The sequence below is a fragment of the Mya arenaria genome, chromosome 3 (genome assembly GCF_026914265.1).
Source record: "Mya arenaria isolate MELC-2E11 chromosome 3, ASM2691426v1".
Taxonomy (NCBI): Eukaryota; Metazoa; Mollusca; class Bivalvia; order Myida; family Myidae; genus Mya; species Mya arenaria.
The window spans coordinates 86,294,449-86,311,798 of NC_069124.1; the positions used below are offsets into that span (position 1 = coordinate 86,294,449).

A 17,350-nucleotide genomic window follows, 5' to 3' on the forward strand; every position below is an offset into this window, starting at 1 on the left:
ATATTTTACCGATGTACTCTGTGTATAGAGCCCTTGTTTACTGCGTAACGAGAAGGGGTTTGTGTCAGTCGGCTACCAGACAAATCGGCCCTTACCAAATCGGCTCCTTGTTGAAACGGTTACCATTTCGGCCCCTTACCAAATCGGCCCCATCCTGTAGACGTTTCGGCCCCTGATAACGGAGACGTTTCGGCCCTTATTTTAATGTAATTTTTTTAAAATATAAGAAAAAAACCCATAAAATTTCAATTTGTATTTTCATAGAAGTTGTAATGAGATATGTTTATTTACGTAAAGCCATATATGCATCAAATGTATTGATAAAAATAGATTTATAAGAAAATATCATAATTTATACACGAACACAAATATACATATGAACATAGACATAGATTCCTGAGAATTTTGCATAAGAATAAATCGAGTTAAAAAATAAATATTTATACTTCATACAAATCTTGAAATAATCTTCAAAGCATGTTGCCAATATTTACAAGAGGTATAATGTGTTGTACATAAAGTCCACTGAAATAAACTGTATCAAGTATCAAGCACCTATCGCCAACCGTAGATTGCATCAACATTAATATATATTGCATGCAATACAAATATTAAAATAAGGGCATATTTTTTATATATTTTGCAGCGGCCTCACAACCTGATCTGTAGAAAAAGTAACGTAGGGTAGCAGTCTAGTCGGTCTCATCGATCAAGCGAAACGTCTTTTTTGTTATATCGTAGTAAGGGGAAGTAGCCGCTGCATAAAACTGGCGAAATGTTAAAAAAAATTTTTTTTTACTGTTGTCTGCTTCAGTACCAGGGGTATACTGAAAAATAGTATCCCGGGTTCGTATCAAGTTCTGAAAGACAATGTAACCTAAATGGAAGAAAGGGACATACATCTGTTACAATTGATACCATTGACTATCACAAACGCCACAAATAATGGATATTCGATACCAGGAGCAGTACAATTGAGGTGTCGATATTATCTGTTCTTCACTTTTTCTGTCCATTTGACTTGGGACCAATATTAATTCTACTCCCAGATTTGACATTTCTTTTTTTAACTATGTTTCATATGTATTAAGTGAAGTGCAGCGCGGCTGGTGTTGTCATGGAGTGGGCCGCCAATGATTCTTTTCTTTTAAATGTAATACTATATTTTTATAGTGATGATTAAGTACACTTGTTCCAAGAATCTTGGCAAGATACTGCCAGGACAATGTGCACACAAATTTATTTTAAAGTCACTCGCTCATGTTTTTGGACCTAAAAGTTAGTTTTCCCGGTAATGCATCTGAAAACACTTATTTTATCATTATTTTACTCTACTGGTATGATATTGAAATTGTAGGAAAAAATACAGTAGTTGCATAAAAAAGTATTTAGGTTTTAGTGGGGTTTGCACCCACCCTGCTAAAGTCAAGAAGAAAAAAGGAGAAAACAGCTGGCTAGTCCACATGGCCACTGGGACTTTAACAAATGTGGTGGATATATTACCTGATAAGGATACATTGATAACATCTCATGATAATCTCAATCAACCAAACAAGCAACACAACGGCCGTTATTTATTTTCAAGCGCATTCATAACAAAATTGTGGTCTTCAAAGAAGATATTTGAGCAAATATCAACATTTGCTAAAGGGTTCCATCTTTTGGTATTTTTGTTTAACACTCCTTATGATTTGCCACACTTCATTTTGTAATTAAAAAAGTGCATTTTACAAACCATGAGCTAGTTACTTTAAAAGGAATACCACAGTACAAAACTTGTCAAGTGGAATAGAAGGACAAACGCACAAAATACAGTAGCGCTCCTGGCTGCAGTTTTTAAAGAATATAGCTTGTTACATCATGTTGTCCGGCTGTGTCATCTGCAGCATAACACTTTCATGTCCACACGCTAACTTCACCATTTGTTAACCAATTTTAACCAAACTTGGTTTCAATTGTTTTTGGCAAACATGTTTGGTCAACAGCCAGATCACACTATTCACTTTGGAGTTATAACCCTTATAGGCATTCAAGTGTCAAAATTTGACCAAATTCACGACTGACTCTGTCTTCTCATACTATAATACTTCTTTTCCAATCCTTAGCAAATGAGGTGATGGGGGATAATAACTATATATCTTTCTTTTATTTTTATAAACTATCATATTATATTGTTCTTTTCTGACTTACTGCCCTTGAAAATGTCAAAACTTGACTAAATTCACTTTCTTAATCTCCCTATGAAACTACATACAATCAGCTGACCAGGACCATAAAATAATGATTTGATTTCAGGTATATGGTTTGACCAAGTGATGTTTGATCCATGTGAATGACCCAACAATGGCATAACAACTCTATTTCAAATGGTTTACTTTTCAATTTTCCATGCTGTAATGCAACTGTGCCTGCCATATTATACGGCACTGCAGTATTATGTTTGATTACACATTGTATTGTACCGTACATCACATAATGGTTCTGTGTGACTGAGACAATTTAAGTTGTAAATGTATACTCTGCTCATCTGTTTTGAGACCCTAAACATTAAATGTACATCCGAAAACAATACAGCCGATTCTTACACAACGTTCCTTTATAGAGTGAAAAACAGTTCAAATACTCCCCATATTATGCAGTTATTTATTAGTTGTGTACATAAATTATTGACCAAATATGTATATTTAGTGGTAACAATTGAGCAATCATTCTTGTTTCCAGGAAAGAGTGTGTGTATTTACTCAGCAATATGGAGCAAGAATAGGTCAAGGGAGCAGTCTTAATGGATTGACTGAAGAGGCTGAAGACTGTGCACACCAGGACACTTCAGGGTTCCCAAGTTTCCTTACATGCAGCAAGTGTGTAGTAAACAGGGAGAGAAAATGAGCTTCTTAGTGAATGTAGCTGAAGGACATGCAGATGCGTGCCTGTCTGAGGACAATATCTACCAAATAACTTCATTGTACTATTTAGCTGATACAGACAGCCTTGAACAGCATACAAATGCTGAAGCTGAGCAGGAGCAAAGTACTAGTGAAATAGCAGAAGTTCAAAATGCTGTGTTCAATATTTTACCAACCGATCATGTTGTTGCTGTCAACCAAAGTTCAGAAAATGCGGGTATGGTTTCTGAACAAATCTGTGTCACAGAATACCCTCTTCAATGCATTGAAGTAGAAGAGACACCTACAAGTTTGCAGCACTTTGCTGAAGCCCATAGAGTGGAAGATGTATTACCAAATCAGGATGATGTCATGCCACAAAGTACACAATGGTTGGAGTATTCTTCTGACATTCTTTTAGACCATTCATACACTAGCACTAATCATTCTAGCAAAAATAAATGTGTACCGGCTTCCCTTACTCTTGAATCTAGATCACTTGAACAAGTGGAGATGGACTCTGCTGTACATGTATCAGACTGGACTGATGTCACGTCAAATAAACCTAGACAATTTGATGAGATGAAAACATATAGTTTTGATGCAAAATCAGATGTTAGTGCTGATGCCAAAAAGATCACAGAATGTACTGAAAGAGATATGTTGTCTGAAGCTAATTTGATTGTACCTGGGACTGTCTTGACAACTGATTATAAGGACACATTAGGTATTGAAAATGAAGACAGGGTAAAATCTAAAATCTCTGGTGACAGGCTCATGCATACTACCTCTTTAGAAAATGATCAAACTTTCATAAATGTCGAGACATTAGGCTTTCAGGAAGTAAGCTTAATCGATAAGGAATCGCATATCGAGAGTGAATTTATCCTTCAGGAAAATGAAGAGGGCTCTAACAAACCTAAAAATGCTGTTAAAGGTGGGCGTAGAGACCCTGAGAACCCATATGCAGTTACTTCACCGATATTTAGAGATTCAGCTGGTAAAGCAATTCTCACCACTGTGCATGATACTACTGGAACGACAGTGACCATTTCTATAATGAGTATCGGCAGCAGCGAGAAACTTATTCCTGGAATAGTTAGTTCTGATGCTGCCCAAGGGGGTGTCATTAGACTGGCCTCATCCCCAAGAAAACCCTGCAGTATAAGAGTGCTACATAAAAATACCAAACCTTCTAATGGGAACCTAAGGCATGATTCTTCGAGTGAGATAGACGAACCTTTGTCTGAAGGACTTACAGTATTAGACAAAACTACTATAGAAAGACTAGATGTTGAGGTACAAGTAGATGATACTCAGTGTGTAAATGAAGGCAAATCAAAGAGCTGGCAATGCAAGTTGTGTTCCAAATCATACCGCACCAAGCACAACCTGGTCACACACATTCTGGAGCACGGGGGTATCAAGCCGCACCTGTGTCTGGTGTGTGGGAAGTACTTCCGGCAGCTGTACCACCTCAACATCCATCTTCTGCAGCATGACCACCTCATGCCATACTCTTGTGAGGTGTGCGAGCGTAAGTTCACCCAGCAGGCACACCTTGTCCGTCACAGACTCACACATACCGAAAGTCAGGCCAATTTCTGTGAGATCTGCTGTAGAAACTTCAGTTCTGAATTGGCCCTACATGCTCACAAGGTAATGATTTGTAAACAGATGAAAAGCTCAAGTTAGATTACTGCCTTTTTGCTAACAAAACGTCTTTGTAGATGTATGTTATCTTAAGTTGTTTCAATTAACTTATTTGTATCAGTATTAAGACACAAGTTTTATGTCCTTACTTGTATATATGTATTGCACCTTTAATAGCATTTACAGCTATTGATTTCAGGAGAAACATGATGTGCAGCAGTGTGTTGTTTGTGGGGAGACTTTTACTAGTAAAAAACGCCTGGCAGACCATATGGAGATGCATGGTGCCTTTCCAGACCTGGACTGTGACAAGTGTGATCTCACTTTTGAGAATCACCAGAAGCAGGTAGATCACATGATGTCAGTCCATAACACACGGCGGCCATGGACGTGTCAAAAATGTGGAATGAACTTTCCCAAGGTTTTTGCTCTTTTTCATTATACAAGCATATATTGCATTGAATTATGATTGAAAGCAGCTCATTTGATTAAATGTAAACAAAATATGGTAAGTCAGAGAAATTTTAGATATTCAGCAAAAAAACTTAAAAAGAAAATTAATTGTAGTCCAAGATGCATTTGTCTGATGTTGCAGGAAGGGCAACTGAGGGCCCACCTGTTTACCCACACAGGGTCCCACCCGTACACCTGCCCATACTGTGATCGTTCCTTCAACCAGAAGGCAAACATGATGAGACACTCCCTTGTACACAGTAAGAGGCGCAATTTCTGCTGTAAATTCTGTGCAAAGACATTCACCCAGCCACAGATCCTGAAAACACACCTGCTTACTCACTCCAAGGAAAAGCCATTCAAATGTGAAATTTGCAGTAAGTTTGTTCCAATACAATATGATAATCAAACTTGTCAGAATCAGCAAAATCTACTTGAAATGTAGCTATGTGTACAGATTATACCAGCTTTAAAGTGACAACAGCTTTTCCAATTATGTTTAGATCGTGGTTTTTCACGAAAGTACAACCTCAACAGTCACATGCACATCCACAACGATTCTCGGCCTTTCTCTTGTTACCTGTGTGGTGCTGCCTTCACACTCAAAGGTATTAGTAATAATTACCCAGAGGCAATGCAGGCAACAGTTAGAAACAAGAAACAATTTTTCAATGCAGATATTTAACTTGGGTTTGGTGTGTCAATATAAGTATTCTTGCGTTTCCTAGCGCAAACCACTTGCGCTTTTTTCATGGAGCTCCAAACATGTTATGAAGTTTTAACTATGAGGAGGAATATGTGTTATTCCATCAAACTAAAGACGCATTTATTAAGAGTGTGAGATTCTTCGAAATCATAGATGCATTTATAGTTATTTTCACTGCAAGTAGCTGTACATTTTTATATTGGTATTCCAAAAATCTATTTGGAAAAAGGAACATTAAGACAAGACTGCTCTCTTTGTTTATGACGAATATTTTACCTGCAAAAGTATCTTCCATCACATTTTGGCCATGTCTTATTAGAACTTGACAATGTTTTATGGATGTTGTACATTATTTTAGAAAACTTTTTGCGTCACAAGAGAAACATCCACAAGTTGGGAGAGATGGAGGAAGATGCTGTGGATTTTCTGACAGGCAGATCTCATGCCGGCTGCTTGAACAACACGGAAAACCTGGACCCTGGTAACCCCTTGGATGGACCAGCACCTGGCTACAATATGGACGGGACTCAACTGTGGTGTTCGCCACGAAAACATAGAAGACGAAGGAAGGCCAGGAGCATGCGGAGTAAAAGGAATGATGGAACAATTACAATAACAAACTAGTTGTTGCAAGACTAACTTGAAAAACAAATTTAAGATAAATGTAATCCAAATTTTGTAAAAAAATAACAATAAAAAATCTCAGAGAAAGGATATATTAGAAGGCCAACTTCTCTTTTTAATTGTTTCTCTACAATTCAGAAGTTTAATAATAAGAAACAGGTAAAAATGTACCTTTTATGGAAATCAAAACCTAAGGCATTTGAAACCCAAAAGCTGGTGGTGAGCAGACTGCTCTAGAGCTGCCCACCACCAATTGTTTATCCCATAAGATGTGTCCATAATGGGTGATAGACTTAAGTTGACCTGTATGTCTGAGGGTCAAAAGTTTAAGTTCCATTACAGTAGTTGTCCACAGAAGACACTGCTCACACATTTTCAGACAGCAAACAATACCAACTTGTAAGGAGTCTTTTATTGTTTAGTTCACAGGATGTTATGGTATTTACACTGTACATATCCAATGAATACATGAAGACAATCCGAAAAAACATATAAACCTAACTGAAAATATTTTTAAAAAGATATTAATCAGGATGCCTTGTCAAAGTATTTTGTTTGTGTTACATTGTTTTCATGTCATCAACACATCCAAATTACACTTTATCATTGTCGTTAACATTATTTTTCAAAATCACATACAAGTTAATCATTAACAAATAAAAAAAAAACTGAGAAAACTTATGTCTATCTTTTACATCTTAACATTGTTCACGGTTTTCAAAGCAACAAGTCTGTGTGTTTGTATTGGTCAAACACCTATTAAAATGAACATTTGTTGAAGTGTATATCCACTGAAGTGTCCCATTTCCAAGACATAATGAAGAATGTGGAATACAGAATGATGCCAAAACCTGGAGCTCTATCTCTTCCTCTTATCTTCTCTCCGACCTCTGAAAATAATAATTAAAATAAACAACTACAACACTAACATATGGCACAACAAATCAGACAAATCATTACTATTTAAATACAAAGGCATTCAACTTTAACATGTGTGACATGGGCTGCAATTGGGAAAATTATTTGTGTTACATGGGATGAAATCAAGGGGAATTCATTTATATGTGTGACATGGGCTGCACTCAGATGTTCATTTATATGTGTGACATGGGCTGCACTCTGGTGTTAATTTATATGTGCGACATGGGCTGCACTCAGATGTTCATTTATATGTGTGACATGGGCTGCACTCCGGTGTTCATTTATATATGTGTGACATGTGCTGCACTCTGGTGTTCATTTATATGTGACATCGGCTGCACTCGGGTGTTAATTTATGTGTGACATCGGCTGCACTCAGGTGTTCATTTGTATATGAGATATGGGCTGCGGTCAGATGTTCATTAATATGCGAGACATGGGCTGCACTCAGGTGTTTATTTATATGTGTGACATGGGCTGCACTCTGGTGTTAATTTATATGTGCGACATGGGCTGCACTCAGATGTTCATTTATATGTGTGACATGGGCTGCACTCAGATGTTCATTTATATGTGTGACATGGGCTGCACTCAGATGTTCATTTATATGTGTGACATGGGCTGCACTTAGATGTTCATTTATATGTGTGACATCGGCTGCACTCAGATGTTCATTTATATGTGTGACATGGGCTGCACTCAGGGTGTCCATTTATATGTGTGACATGGGCTGCACTCGGGTCTTCATTTATATACGTGTGACATGGGCTGCACTCGGGTGTTCATTTATATGTGTGACATCGGCTGCACTCGGGTGTTAATTTATGTGTGACATCGGCTGCACTCAGGTGTTCATTTGTATATGAGATATGGGCTGCGGTCAGATGTTCATTAATATGCGAGACATGGGCTGCACTCAGGTGTTCATTTATATGTGTGACATGGGCTGCACTCTGGTGTTAATTTATGTGTGACATGGGCTGCACTTAGATGTTCATTTATATGTGTGACATGGGCTGCACTCAGGGTGTCCATTTATATGTGTGACATGGGCTGCACTCGGGTGTTCATTTATATATGTGTGACATGGGCTGCACTTGGGTGTTCATTTATATGTGTGACATCGGCTGCACTCGGGTGTTAATTTATGTGTGACATCGGCTGCACTCAGGTGTTCATTTGTATATGAGATATGGGCTGCGGTCAGATGTTCATTAATATGCGAGACATGGGCTGCACTCAGGTGTCCATTTATATGCGTGACATGGGCTGCACTCAGGTGTTCATTTATATGTGAGATATTGGCTGCACTCGGGTGTTAATTTATATGTGTGACATGGGCTGCACTCAGGTGTTCATTTATATGTATGATATGGGCTGCACTCAGGAGGCATTCATTTATATATTTGACATTGACGGTAAGATGGTCGTCAATCATTGTGAAAGTCTAATGAACAAAAGGTATAGTAGCAGGGGTGTAGAAATGGGCCGGGAGCCGGTAAAATAACCCGGTTACTTTAGCATCTCCACCCGGCTAATTTCCCCGCATCAACAAAAATAAAATCTGTTATTTTTTGTCATGGCTGTTCTGTTTACATCCGTTTAAAACCTTGATTGTTGGTATTGTTTATTTTGCTTTTCGTGCGTTCCGACTACAATACAGCATTAGCTCGATACGTGACGTCATTAGTCGCATCCCCCTCTGGGATGTTTTTCAAGTATTAGGTTTGGGTTTCCCAGTGTTCCGAATACAATATCATTAGTTCGATACATGACCTTATTAGTCGCATCCCCTCTGCGGATGTTTTGAAATTAATGATTTGCGAAGCAATGGAGGGTGAAATAAATATTTTTTTCCAGACACAAAAAAGCGACATGAGCGTGTCTGGCCTTCTGTTAGTCCTATTACCATTTACGCAACAGTAAATTTTATATACGCGTGTTAAACTTAACCAAGTGTAAACAAAATGAACAAGCTTGCGGTGATGTCACGGCTAAAAATAATCCATTATTTTGATGAATTTTACATGTACGTTGGGTGAAATTTAGTACGCTTTAAATGTCACAAAGTGTCCAGATATTTCTTTTGGTTATTAAAATGGAATAAGTTAGCTGCAGGTGAAATATCTAGAACCAAAGGAAATGAAGTTAGATGTTTAATTTTCAGAGGTTAATAGTGTGATTCAGTGGCTGAAAGTATATAATTGGTAGAGAAGAAATTACATATTATTATTAGGAGGGAATAGCTAGCAAATGTCAAGGCATGTGGTCTAGAATGTTATAATATTATCCTGAATCTGAATTTGACAGTAGTTTGGTTCATTAGTTAGCCCTCACTGGTGGGTGGGTGGGGGGGGGGGGGGGGTAGTACTCAGTTTCAGTATCATATTATAGTACATTTATGTTAAGGTTCCCTGTTACAAAATAAACATGCACCAGAAGACTAGAATGTTTGGTTAAAAAGGCTTAAATTCATCCCACAAGGGGCGTTGCCCCCTTGACCCTAACAGGGGGAGGACACCCAAACCCCCCGCCTACTTTTAGGATATTCCCTGCTACTTAAATTAATTTCTACACCCCTGAGTAGTATTTAGTAAAAATCTCATCAATGTGAACTAAACTTTAACCTTCGTTAATCAGGGGCCATAACTTGTATTTTGGGTAATATGGAGTCATGAAGCCTCATTGTGTGGTGATCCTGAACAACTGTTTGAAGTATGAAGTGAATTGAATGAAGGGTATTTGAGTTATAAATAAAAGTGCCAACTGGCCCTAAAATTTAACCGGACGTGGACACTGGGGCAGGTAGTAAAGCCTCCTTTTAACTTTGAATAGTAAAGCTTAAAATAAATGTATGTAACTGATTGATCATTAAACATCTATGTTTTTGATAGAGCATAATAAGCCAAGAAGTCTTACTTCGTTTTTCTAGCTCCCTGCACAAAGCACCAGTCTACGCTGATTTTCTGTCCAAGAATGTCGCTGCCATTCAGGGAGTCAATTGCTGTCTGGGCCTCTTTGAATGTTTCATACTCAATCAGCGAATAGCCCTGCATCAAAACATCAGATGTTTATACACACATAATATGGATAAGGGTGATTTGAAAAAAAAGAGGCAAACATTTTATTTATTTTTTGCCAAATTTTAACTTTCAATGCCACAAACTTTCACAATTCAAGTCTCAAAATGATGAAAGTGTTCTTTTAATTCAGTCTCACGTAATTTGTACCAAAAAATATAACTTTGATCAATTAGGTCAAGTATTTCCAAAGATGTAATTAAATAAGTATCGTGCTTTGGAAATTTTACATTGTTGCAAGCGTAGAAAATTCTATCACACATTATTCCCTCAAGAAATTTTCTTATTGAGCAGATGACTAAAACCTTTCAAGAAAACACATTGTTTTAATCCTGTGTGTTGATATTACCATAAAAACTTATAAAGTATGTAAAAAGTGTTCCACTTGCAACAGTCAATTTTTGGACCCCAAGCCTTCATTAAGTACTCCTTTACTAGAGCTGAATCATCATACAAGTGAACCAGTACTACTTATAAAATCTACACACATGTAGCTTTCATTTTGAAAAAGCACTGTTTTGATAGAAATTCTATAAAAAAAATTAAACCCATTCAATGAAAAAACATCAATATAAGAAAATGTCTGAACATAACATTAAAATTGCTCTAAAATTACATCATTTTTCCTGATTACTTCACAAGTTTAAATGCAATCTTAATGAAATTTGGCACTAGCATTTTCTGTGTAAAGGTTTGTTTGTTTGTTGGCTTTTCAATGCTTACAGTTATAAAGTTTTTTTCTAAAAGTAGCCTTATTTTTATTTTTTTTAACCCATAAGAAAAAAGAATACATGTGTTGTGCAAAGTTGATTATCTTTTTAATATACCCTCGGGCACCACAGTTCTCCTTGTATTTTAAATAACATGCCATTAGACCCTCGGGCGCCAAAGCCCTCCTTGAATCATATTTATTTCTCGCGAAAACTTTTTTAGGGACACAGTATTGAATGTAAACTCGTGTTATATCCTGTATTTATTCTTCCATTGCCTAGTTAAACATCAATTAGATTACCTTTAGAAAACCAGTGCGTCTGTCAAGGTTCAGATGGAGGTTTTTGATCTCACCATACTCTGAGAATGCATCATACAAGTTGTCCTCCTGGGCCTCCTCGTGAACCCCCGTCACGAACAGAATCCAACCCTCAACGGCTGAAGCATATTAGTAAAATGCATACATATGTAGTGAGGAAAGCATGAATAGTTAAAATGTTACCACTCTTCACAGAGCAAGTATGAAACAGTTAATAAACCTTAAAAAGAAACCAAAGTGCAGTCCGATCCATACTGGAGGTATATATTTGCTTTTGATATATCAATGGGTATTCAGCCAAGTTGGAAATAGATTTTGTTAAGTATTATAGAAAATGACCATCGGCCAAATATTAACTAAGTAGGTAAAATGTTCAGTGTAAGACCCAAGAAGGTATTGTTCAATGAAAACGATGAAATGAGGGTTAATATTTCATACATCTCTGAGGTCCCGGTCCCCCGTCAGTGTCTACCTCCATCCCCTCATAGTCCTTATCCTCGATACCACTCCTGGTTGTCCCCTCTGAAACAGCACATTCATACAGAACAAGCAAAGTCAAACATGCCGTACGATATCAGTTCTTTGGATTTTGCATGACTATAATTCCAGAGGATTTTCTCTAAAAATTGATATGATGTAAGTTTAAGTCGCAACAGTGCCAACCTGTTGTAAGGAAAATCCATTTAACATGAAAATATAAATATCAGTTTTAATAATTTTATTTCTTTATGAAAAGGATAAGCATTTGATTTTGTACTGTATTTAATGAATGCTCCTTATTTTAAAGAGATGGAAATGGTTTAAAATACATTTCACAGGAAGTGAATAGTGTCTAGTTCACTTCAGTTAATGAAATATCTCAGTAATGTTTTTAACGGAAAACTTGGAATTGTCAAATACCTGAACCGAAGCCTCTTCCTTTCCTTTTCTTTGCCTTTTCTTTCAATTTCTGAAGGCCCTCTGCAGAAACCAAAACAGTTTCATTAAATAGCAACTAGACCTGATAAATGGCTGATTGATACCATAAAACAAAATTTTACATGATTTTAAAGCGGACAGTAATATTATCACAAACCATATTTTAACAATGAGCTCTAGTCATAAGCCAGGGCTTGAAAACAACTCGCCCACCCACAAAATTTATACAAAAAAAACGGAAAATGAGTACTGAACTTTAAGGTACTTGCAGATTTTCCATGTGAAAAAAAAACTTGGAAAAGTAGCGATTTTCTATTTCTATTTATTGCTTTTGTCAGCCTAGTTTTGTTTTCTAGCAAAAACACACAAAATGATAAATTCTTTAGACTTTCTCACTTGACTGGTATTTCATGTTCAAATCTTAGGCGTTTGAAATTTAAACAATATGAAACACAGGGAACAAGTATGTGGTTTATTAGTGAAATCATTGATTCATTCCAGGCGATTACACACATTAAGCAATTGTTCCGCAGACATTTACTGCGTAATGGCTAATTGGCTGTTATTCAGGTGGTGGAGGATTTATGTTTTATTTAGCTTCCTTTTTATAAATCTATGCCAAATAGTGAAGTATGTGGACAGGGTTGGACTGGTGTATCAAATAAAAACGAAACGAAGGATGAGGAATGAAAAACCTAAAAAAGCAGTATGAAGTGAAATTTAAAACATGATATATATGTACAGCAGAGAATAAGTAAAAGCCTTGTGTGTCACTTGATATGTATAGTGTTCCCGCTAGGTCTTTCCACTACGGCACAACGCTGTCCTGCCCTTGTCACTACCGAAAATCCTCTTTCATCTTGCTCTGAGCAGTGGAATTGTCCTTTTACACCTTCTAGTATTTTTGTGAAATGAGTAGATGACATGTGTTTCATCATAGGTAACCCCCTAATCTGATTATTGGTGTTGCGAATTATTGGAATTCCAAAAGTTAGGGGAGCTTCAAAGTGTCGGCCAAAAGGTTGTTAAATGAGATAGGAAGAGCGAAGGAATGATAAAGAATGTTGTCATGTACTCTTAGGCCATAGAAAGAAATTGAAAGTTATGTACAAAACAGGCAGGCCATTTTTAAAATAGTTGCTTTTGAAGTAGACGTTCATCACACATATTAGTCAACATTGGCAATGCTAAGAAGACATCAATACATCACTAATGTTGACAAAATATATGATAATTTATTTGTGAACTTGACATGATACATCATTTCGGGCTGGACCATGTTTTCTGGTAGGTAACAGGGCTTGAATTTAGAAAAAAATAATAAATGCAAATTGTTTGCAAGTATTGAATACACGAACTCACAAAACCTGAAGTTGTATCACAATATTTTTGTTTGCCTATTTTCGTAATGTGATCAAAAACAACAACAATGTTTTCTGTGTCATAACAAATCCCCTTTAATCAGCAATTTGATTCGTACACATAGAAAACGTATTTGGAAAGTCTTGTATGCAGTCTGAACAAAATATCTTGCAGACGTTCATATCATCGTCTAAATTAAAGGTTAATTTCTATGGAGTTTTTTTCTTCCATTTAGTTAGTTTTATTGGACGGATTATTTAATTTTTGCTGTTGGATTAGTTTAATCATCACCATTAGCCATCATCTATTCTAAGTATCCATGCGTAAACAAACTTGTTTTGCTTGTCATGATAATGGACTGTGCCTCAAAACCGATACGATTTAAATGTTATCATTATAAGTGTGTTTAAGAGAAATAGAGAGTAGGAATAATGAAAGTTGCTTTAAATTGAAAGTTTTTCTTTGCCAAATTTTGCAAATACCTTAAAACTCAACTTGCAATTTCCAATTTCCACTCACATTTAGCATGTGTGCATGCGCTAAATTTGAGCCATGGCCAGACTTGGTTAATTAGCTACAATAATGAGCGATCAGGGATACTTTTTTATTATTTTGACATTTCATGTGTATCCCTGTAACGCTACAACTCTCTACCATTTAACACTGGACGAAAGAATATATAGTAATATTATGCATCGATGTTGATTAATAATGATATGATTGTTACAAATTGGATTTGTCGTTAGAGTCGTTATTTTCACATAAATATACTCTGGGTCACGAAATGAGCGTAGCAGTCCACCATTTTATATACATGTTGATTTTTATCGAATAAATTTGTACCCATCCGTCAATGATGGTTAACCCTGTGCGCAGTCACAGTTATCCTCCCTTTTCTATGTATTGTGCAGAGCAACGCAACAGTGTTCAAAAATGGTGATACCTAATCATCATCATCATCATCATCATCATCATCACGAACATCATCATCATGAACTTCTCCCAACTTGACCCATCAAACACGTTAGCTTTCAGCGCATTGAAATGGTTGCATTTTAATAGTGTTATTTAACCGAGCCTATTAACGACCAAAATATTCGAAATCCTCTACCCCGTTTCATACATGTACACAACCTGTCAGATTAATGGATACAATCGATGCATGTAAGTGCATTATGGTATCTGAACATGTTTTTTTGGCATAATGACATAAATAAATGTGTGTTTGATAGTAGGCAATGATATTTTCGTAGAAATTTGAATTTATAACAAAGATAATTTAAAAATTGAGGCCGCGAGGATCCTCTGCGCAAGGCCCGTTTGCTACTTTTTGCTGGGATGGTGGACGTCACCAGTCTGCCATAGTCTAAAAATTGTCAAAAGACTGGTTGACGGCCATTTAGGTGGACTACTTGGTTAATTACCAAACACAGGTAGCACAAATGGCTAGTTAATTGCGTACATAAATTTGTAAACTGCATTAAACATGCATTAAAATTCAAAGCAGTTCTTTAACATTTTAACAGCACTGTGCTTGTTTGTTTTCGGTAAATAGTAAATATAGGTTCGAGCCCCCCCCCCCCCCCCGTCAAGAGTTCCAGATTTACTTAAGAGACCTCGCGAAATTATATGTCTTTTCAAAAAATAAAAAATGCGAAATAAGAAAAATACCTTAGAAACTTAGAGAAATTGATAAATTGCATTTTTCCCACCATTATTTGATTTATTTTAACCTTACCATCTCCAACTTCGTCTATTTCAAACTCCCCCTCTCCTTCCAAATCCAAAACGTCGGCCATACTTGTTTTGTTTCGTCCACAAACCTTATCGTACTCAAAGCTATTCGCATATATAATTAGAATTTTTAAACTTAAAAGTATGTTCAAATCTATATTTTTTTAGTTATTTGTTAGAAAACATTACAATAATTGTATATTTTATCTAAAACTGTTAAATATTCTATAAGATTAAGATCTAATGTTCCGTTTAAAATTAAATTAACTAAAGTATTTTTCGGCGTGGGTTTTTAGAAGGGCACATTTGTTTAGATTCCGCCCAAAAATCTAAATTTCGCTTTTAGACAAGGTGAAAATTTATCTCCGATATTGTATTTTTCCTTTTAATTTTGCTTTGATTTGTTTTATGTCTGATAAATATGAAAGTTAACATTTTTAAACGAAATTTACTGCAGTATAACGAGACCAAGTCAGCGTTATAGCGAGACCTACATTTTTAGTCGTGACCTGTAAAAATAATTTAATATCCTACCGTCAGCCGTAAGTACAAACTGGGACCAATATCACTCCCAGTTACAAATGAACATTTTTCTACAGTGGAATAAACGAATGACTAGAGCAAATAATAGTATAACATTTTTTTAAATGATTACTCGAAATTTGATGTAAACCTTCAAATGATCAATTTGAATGCGTTACTATGAGCTACTTTTAAAAGAAATGTGTTATTATAAATCTTAAAACTGAGTTTTCTTACTTTTCTTCTGTTTGTTTTTTCTACTAGTAATAAATAATTATTGATTATTCTTTCCACTACCTTCCGCGAGTGGGTGTGGGGGTCATGATCACGGTTTGTTCGTTATATAGGCGCTCCACCAGTTGCCTCAATGACTGCACGGGTTCAAGTTGGTCTTAAAAATGTATGGTAGCACGTACTTTGTTTTTTGGTCACTAAGTTTCATGACCCTCCGTTGAACGCTGTTTACAGGAGCCAGTGTCCCATATATATAGCAAACTACTCGCGGCAGAATAGTATCTTTCATAGCCAGTTCATGAACTGACTCCTGGAAAACGGTATGACACTTTTCATGATCTGGCTGTGAGGGATATGTGAGAGACATTGTTCTATTGTTGTTTGAGTCTCTGTGTCCCCCTTTCTTAAATTGAAGGTGTGAGTGACATTTGCCTGCAAGTCCACGCCAAGTAATACCAGCCCATTTAGACAAAATCGTCACTCCGGGACGTCTTAATATGAACGGAAAAGTTCTATATCGTCCGTATGCAATAGTAGTCTCAAGACTTCATGTACAAGGTCATCAAGTGCCTCGATATGGCGCTGGTGAGGAGACAGGCTCCAACAAGAATTTAAACCGGTTCTAACGTCAGTTTTCGCGAAACACGTAATTCTTTTATGAAGCGACCATATCGCAGTCAGTCCCGTCTATAGGCACATCGCATTGTCTATTCGAGGCTAAACATCAAGTCAGTGCCGTGTAGTACTTAGTACTTTGGTAACGTTATGGGGATGTCGTTTGGACTGGTTGCTTTGTGCGAATCCAAGCCGTTTGCTGAAACGTTTTCATGACAAGGATACTGAACGCGTCCGCGGCCTGTAGATGGCCTTCAAGTAATCCTGATAAGTTCGAGGTGATCCACGTCAAGTTGACTGACTAATCGTACATCAGTTCAATCTGATTGCTTTAATCATGGAACCCGCCTGAATACGGCGCCGAACACATTCGGAGTCACTATAAGTTCACTACGGTATAACTATATTCAATTTGACAAAGTTTAAGGAAACTCATGTTAAACAATATCACCAGCACATTGTCATTCATTACGGAAGGTTTGGAAAAAACGACTATATATATATGCACGCACCCGCAGCACGTGTCATTGGTTTGTCGACACCCACCAAGTAGAACGTAATGAAGGCCTGAACAACAATGCTGTATAAGATCAGAAATAATGATCTTGTTGATGCA

At 36.7% G+C, this 17,350-nt stretch overlaps 2 protein-coding genes across 3 annotated transcripts; one reads left to right on the forward strand and one right to left on the reverse strand.

Annotated features, from left to right (window-relative positions):
- The first annotated feature begins 815 nt into the window (after positions 1-815).
- On the forward strand, positions 816-6,964 carry LOC128228607 (zinc finger protein with KRAB and SCAN domains 7-like). 2 transcript variants are annotated; one of them, XM_052940012.1, is made up of 6 exons: positions 816-979; positions 2,722-4,541; positions 4,735-4,956; positions 5,131-5,365; positions 5,492-5,596; positions 6,053-6,964. In XM_052940012.1, exons 2-6 carry the CDS (start codon positions 2,850-2,852, stop codon positions 6,316-6,318), a joined length of 2,520 nt encoding a protein of 839 aa, XP_052795972.1. In that variant the 5' UTR covers positions 816-979; positions 2,722-2,849; the 3' UTR covers positions 6,319-6,964. The 2 variants fall into 2 exon arrangements, with proteins under 2 accessions (XP_052795972.1, XP_052795974.1); XM_052940014.1 differs by lacking the exon at positions 5,492-5,596.
- On the reverse strand, positions 6,716-15,534 carry LOC128228608 (RNA-binding protein 8A-like). The gene is made up of 6 exons (XM_052940015.1): positions 15,368-15,534; positions 12,250-12,309; positions 11,788-11,871; positions 11,332-11,468; positions 10,159-10,289; positions 6,716-7,208 (listed from the first exon to the last, which is right to left on the reverse strand). Exons 1-6 carry the CDS (start codon positions 15,426-15,428, stop codon positions 7,178-7,180), a joined length of 504 nt encoding a protein of 167 aa, XP_052795975.1. The 5' UTR covers positions 15,429-15,534; the 3' UTR covers positions 6,716-7,177.
- Positions 15,535-17,350: the final 1,816 nt, after the last annotated feature.

Coding starts and splice junctions, on each gene's coding strand:
- LOC128228607 (XM_052940012.1), top strand. CDS start 2,850: ATGCAGCAAGTGTGTAGTAAACAGGGAGAGAAAATGAGCTTCTTAGTG. Junction 4,957..5,130: donor GTGGAATGAACTTTCCCAAG/GTTTTTGCTCTT, acceptor CTGATGTTGCAG/GAAGGGCAACTGAGGGCCCA. Junction 5,366..5,491: donor ATTCAAATGTGAAATTTGCA/GTAAGTTTGTTC, acceptor AATTATGTTTAG/ATCGTGGTTTTTCACGAAAG.
- LOC128228608 (XM_052940015.1), bottom strand. CDS start 15,428: ATGGCCGACGTTTTGGATTTGGAAGGAGAGGGGGAGTTTGAAATAGAC. Junction 11,872..12,249: donor AGGAAGAGGCTTCGGTTCAG/GTATTTGACAAT, acceptor GTGCTGTTTCAG/AGGGGACAACCAGGAGTGGT. Junction 7,209..10,158: donor CAGGGAGCTAGAAAAACGAA/GTAAGACTTCTT, acceptor TATTATTTTCAG/AGGTCGGAGAGAAGATAAGA.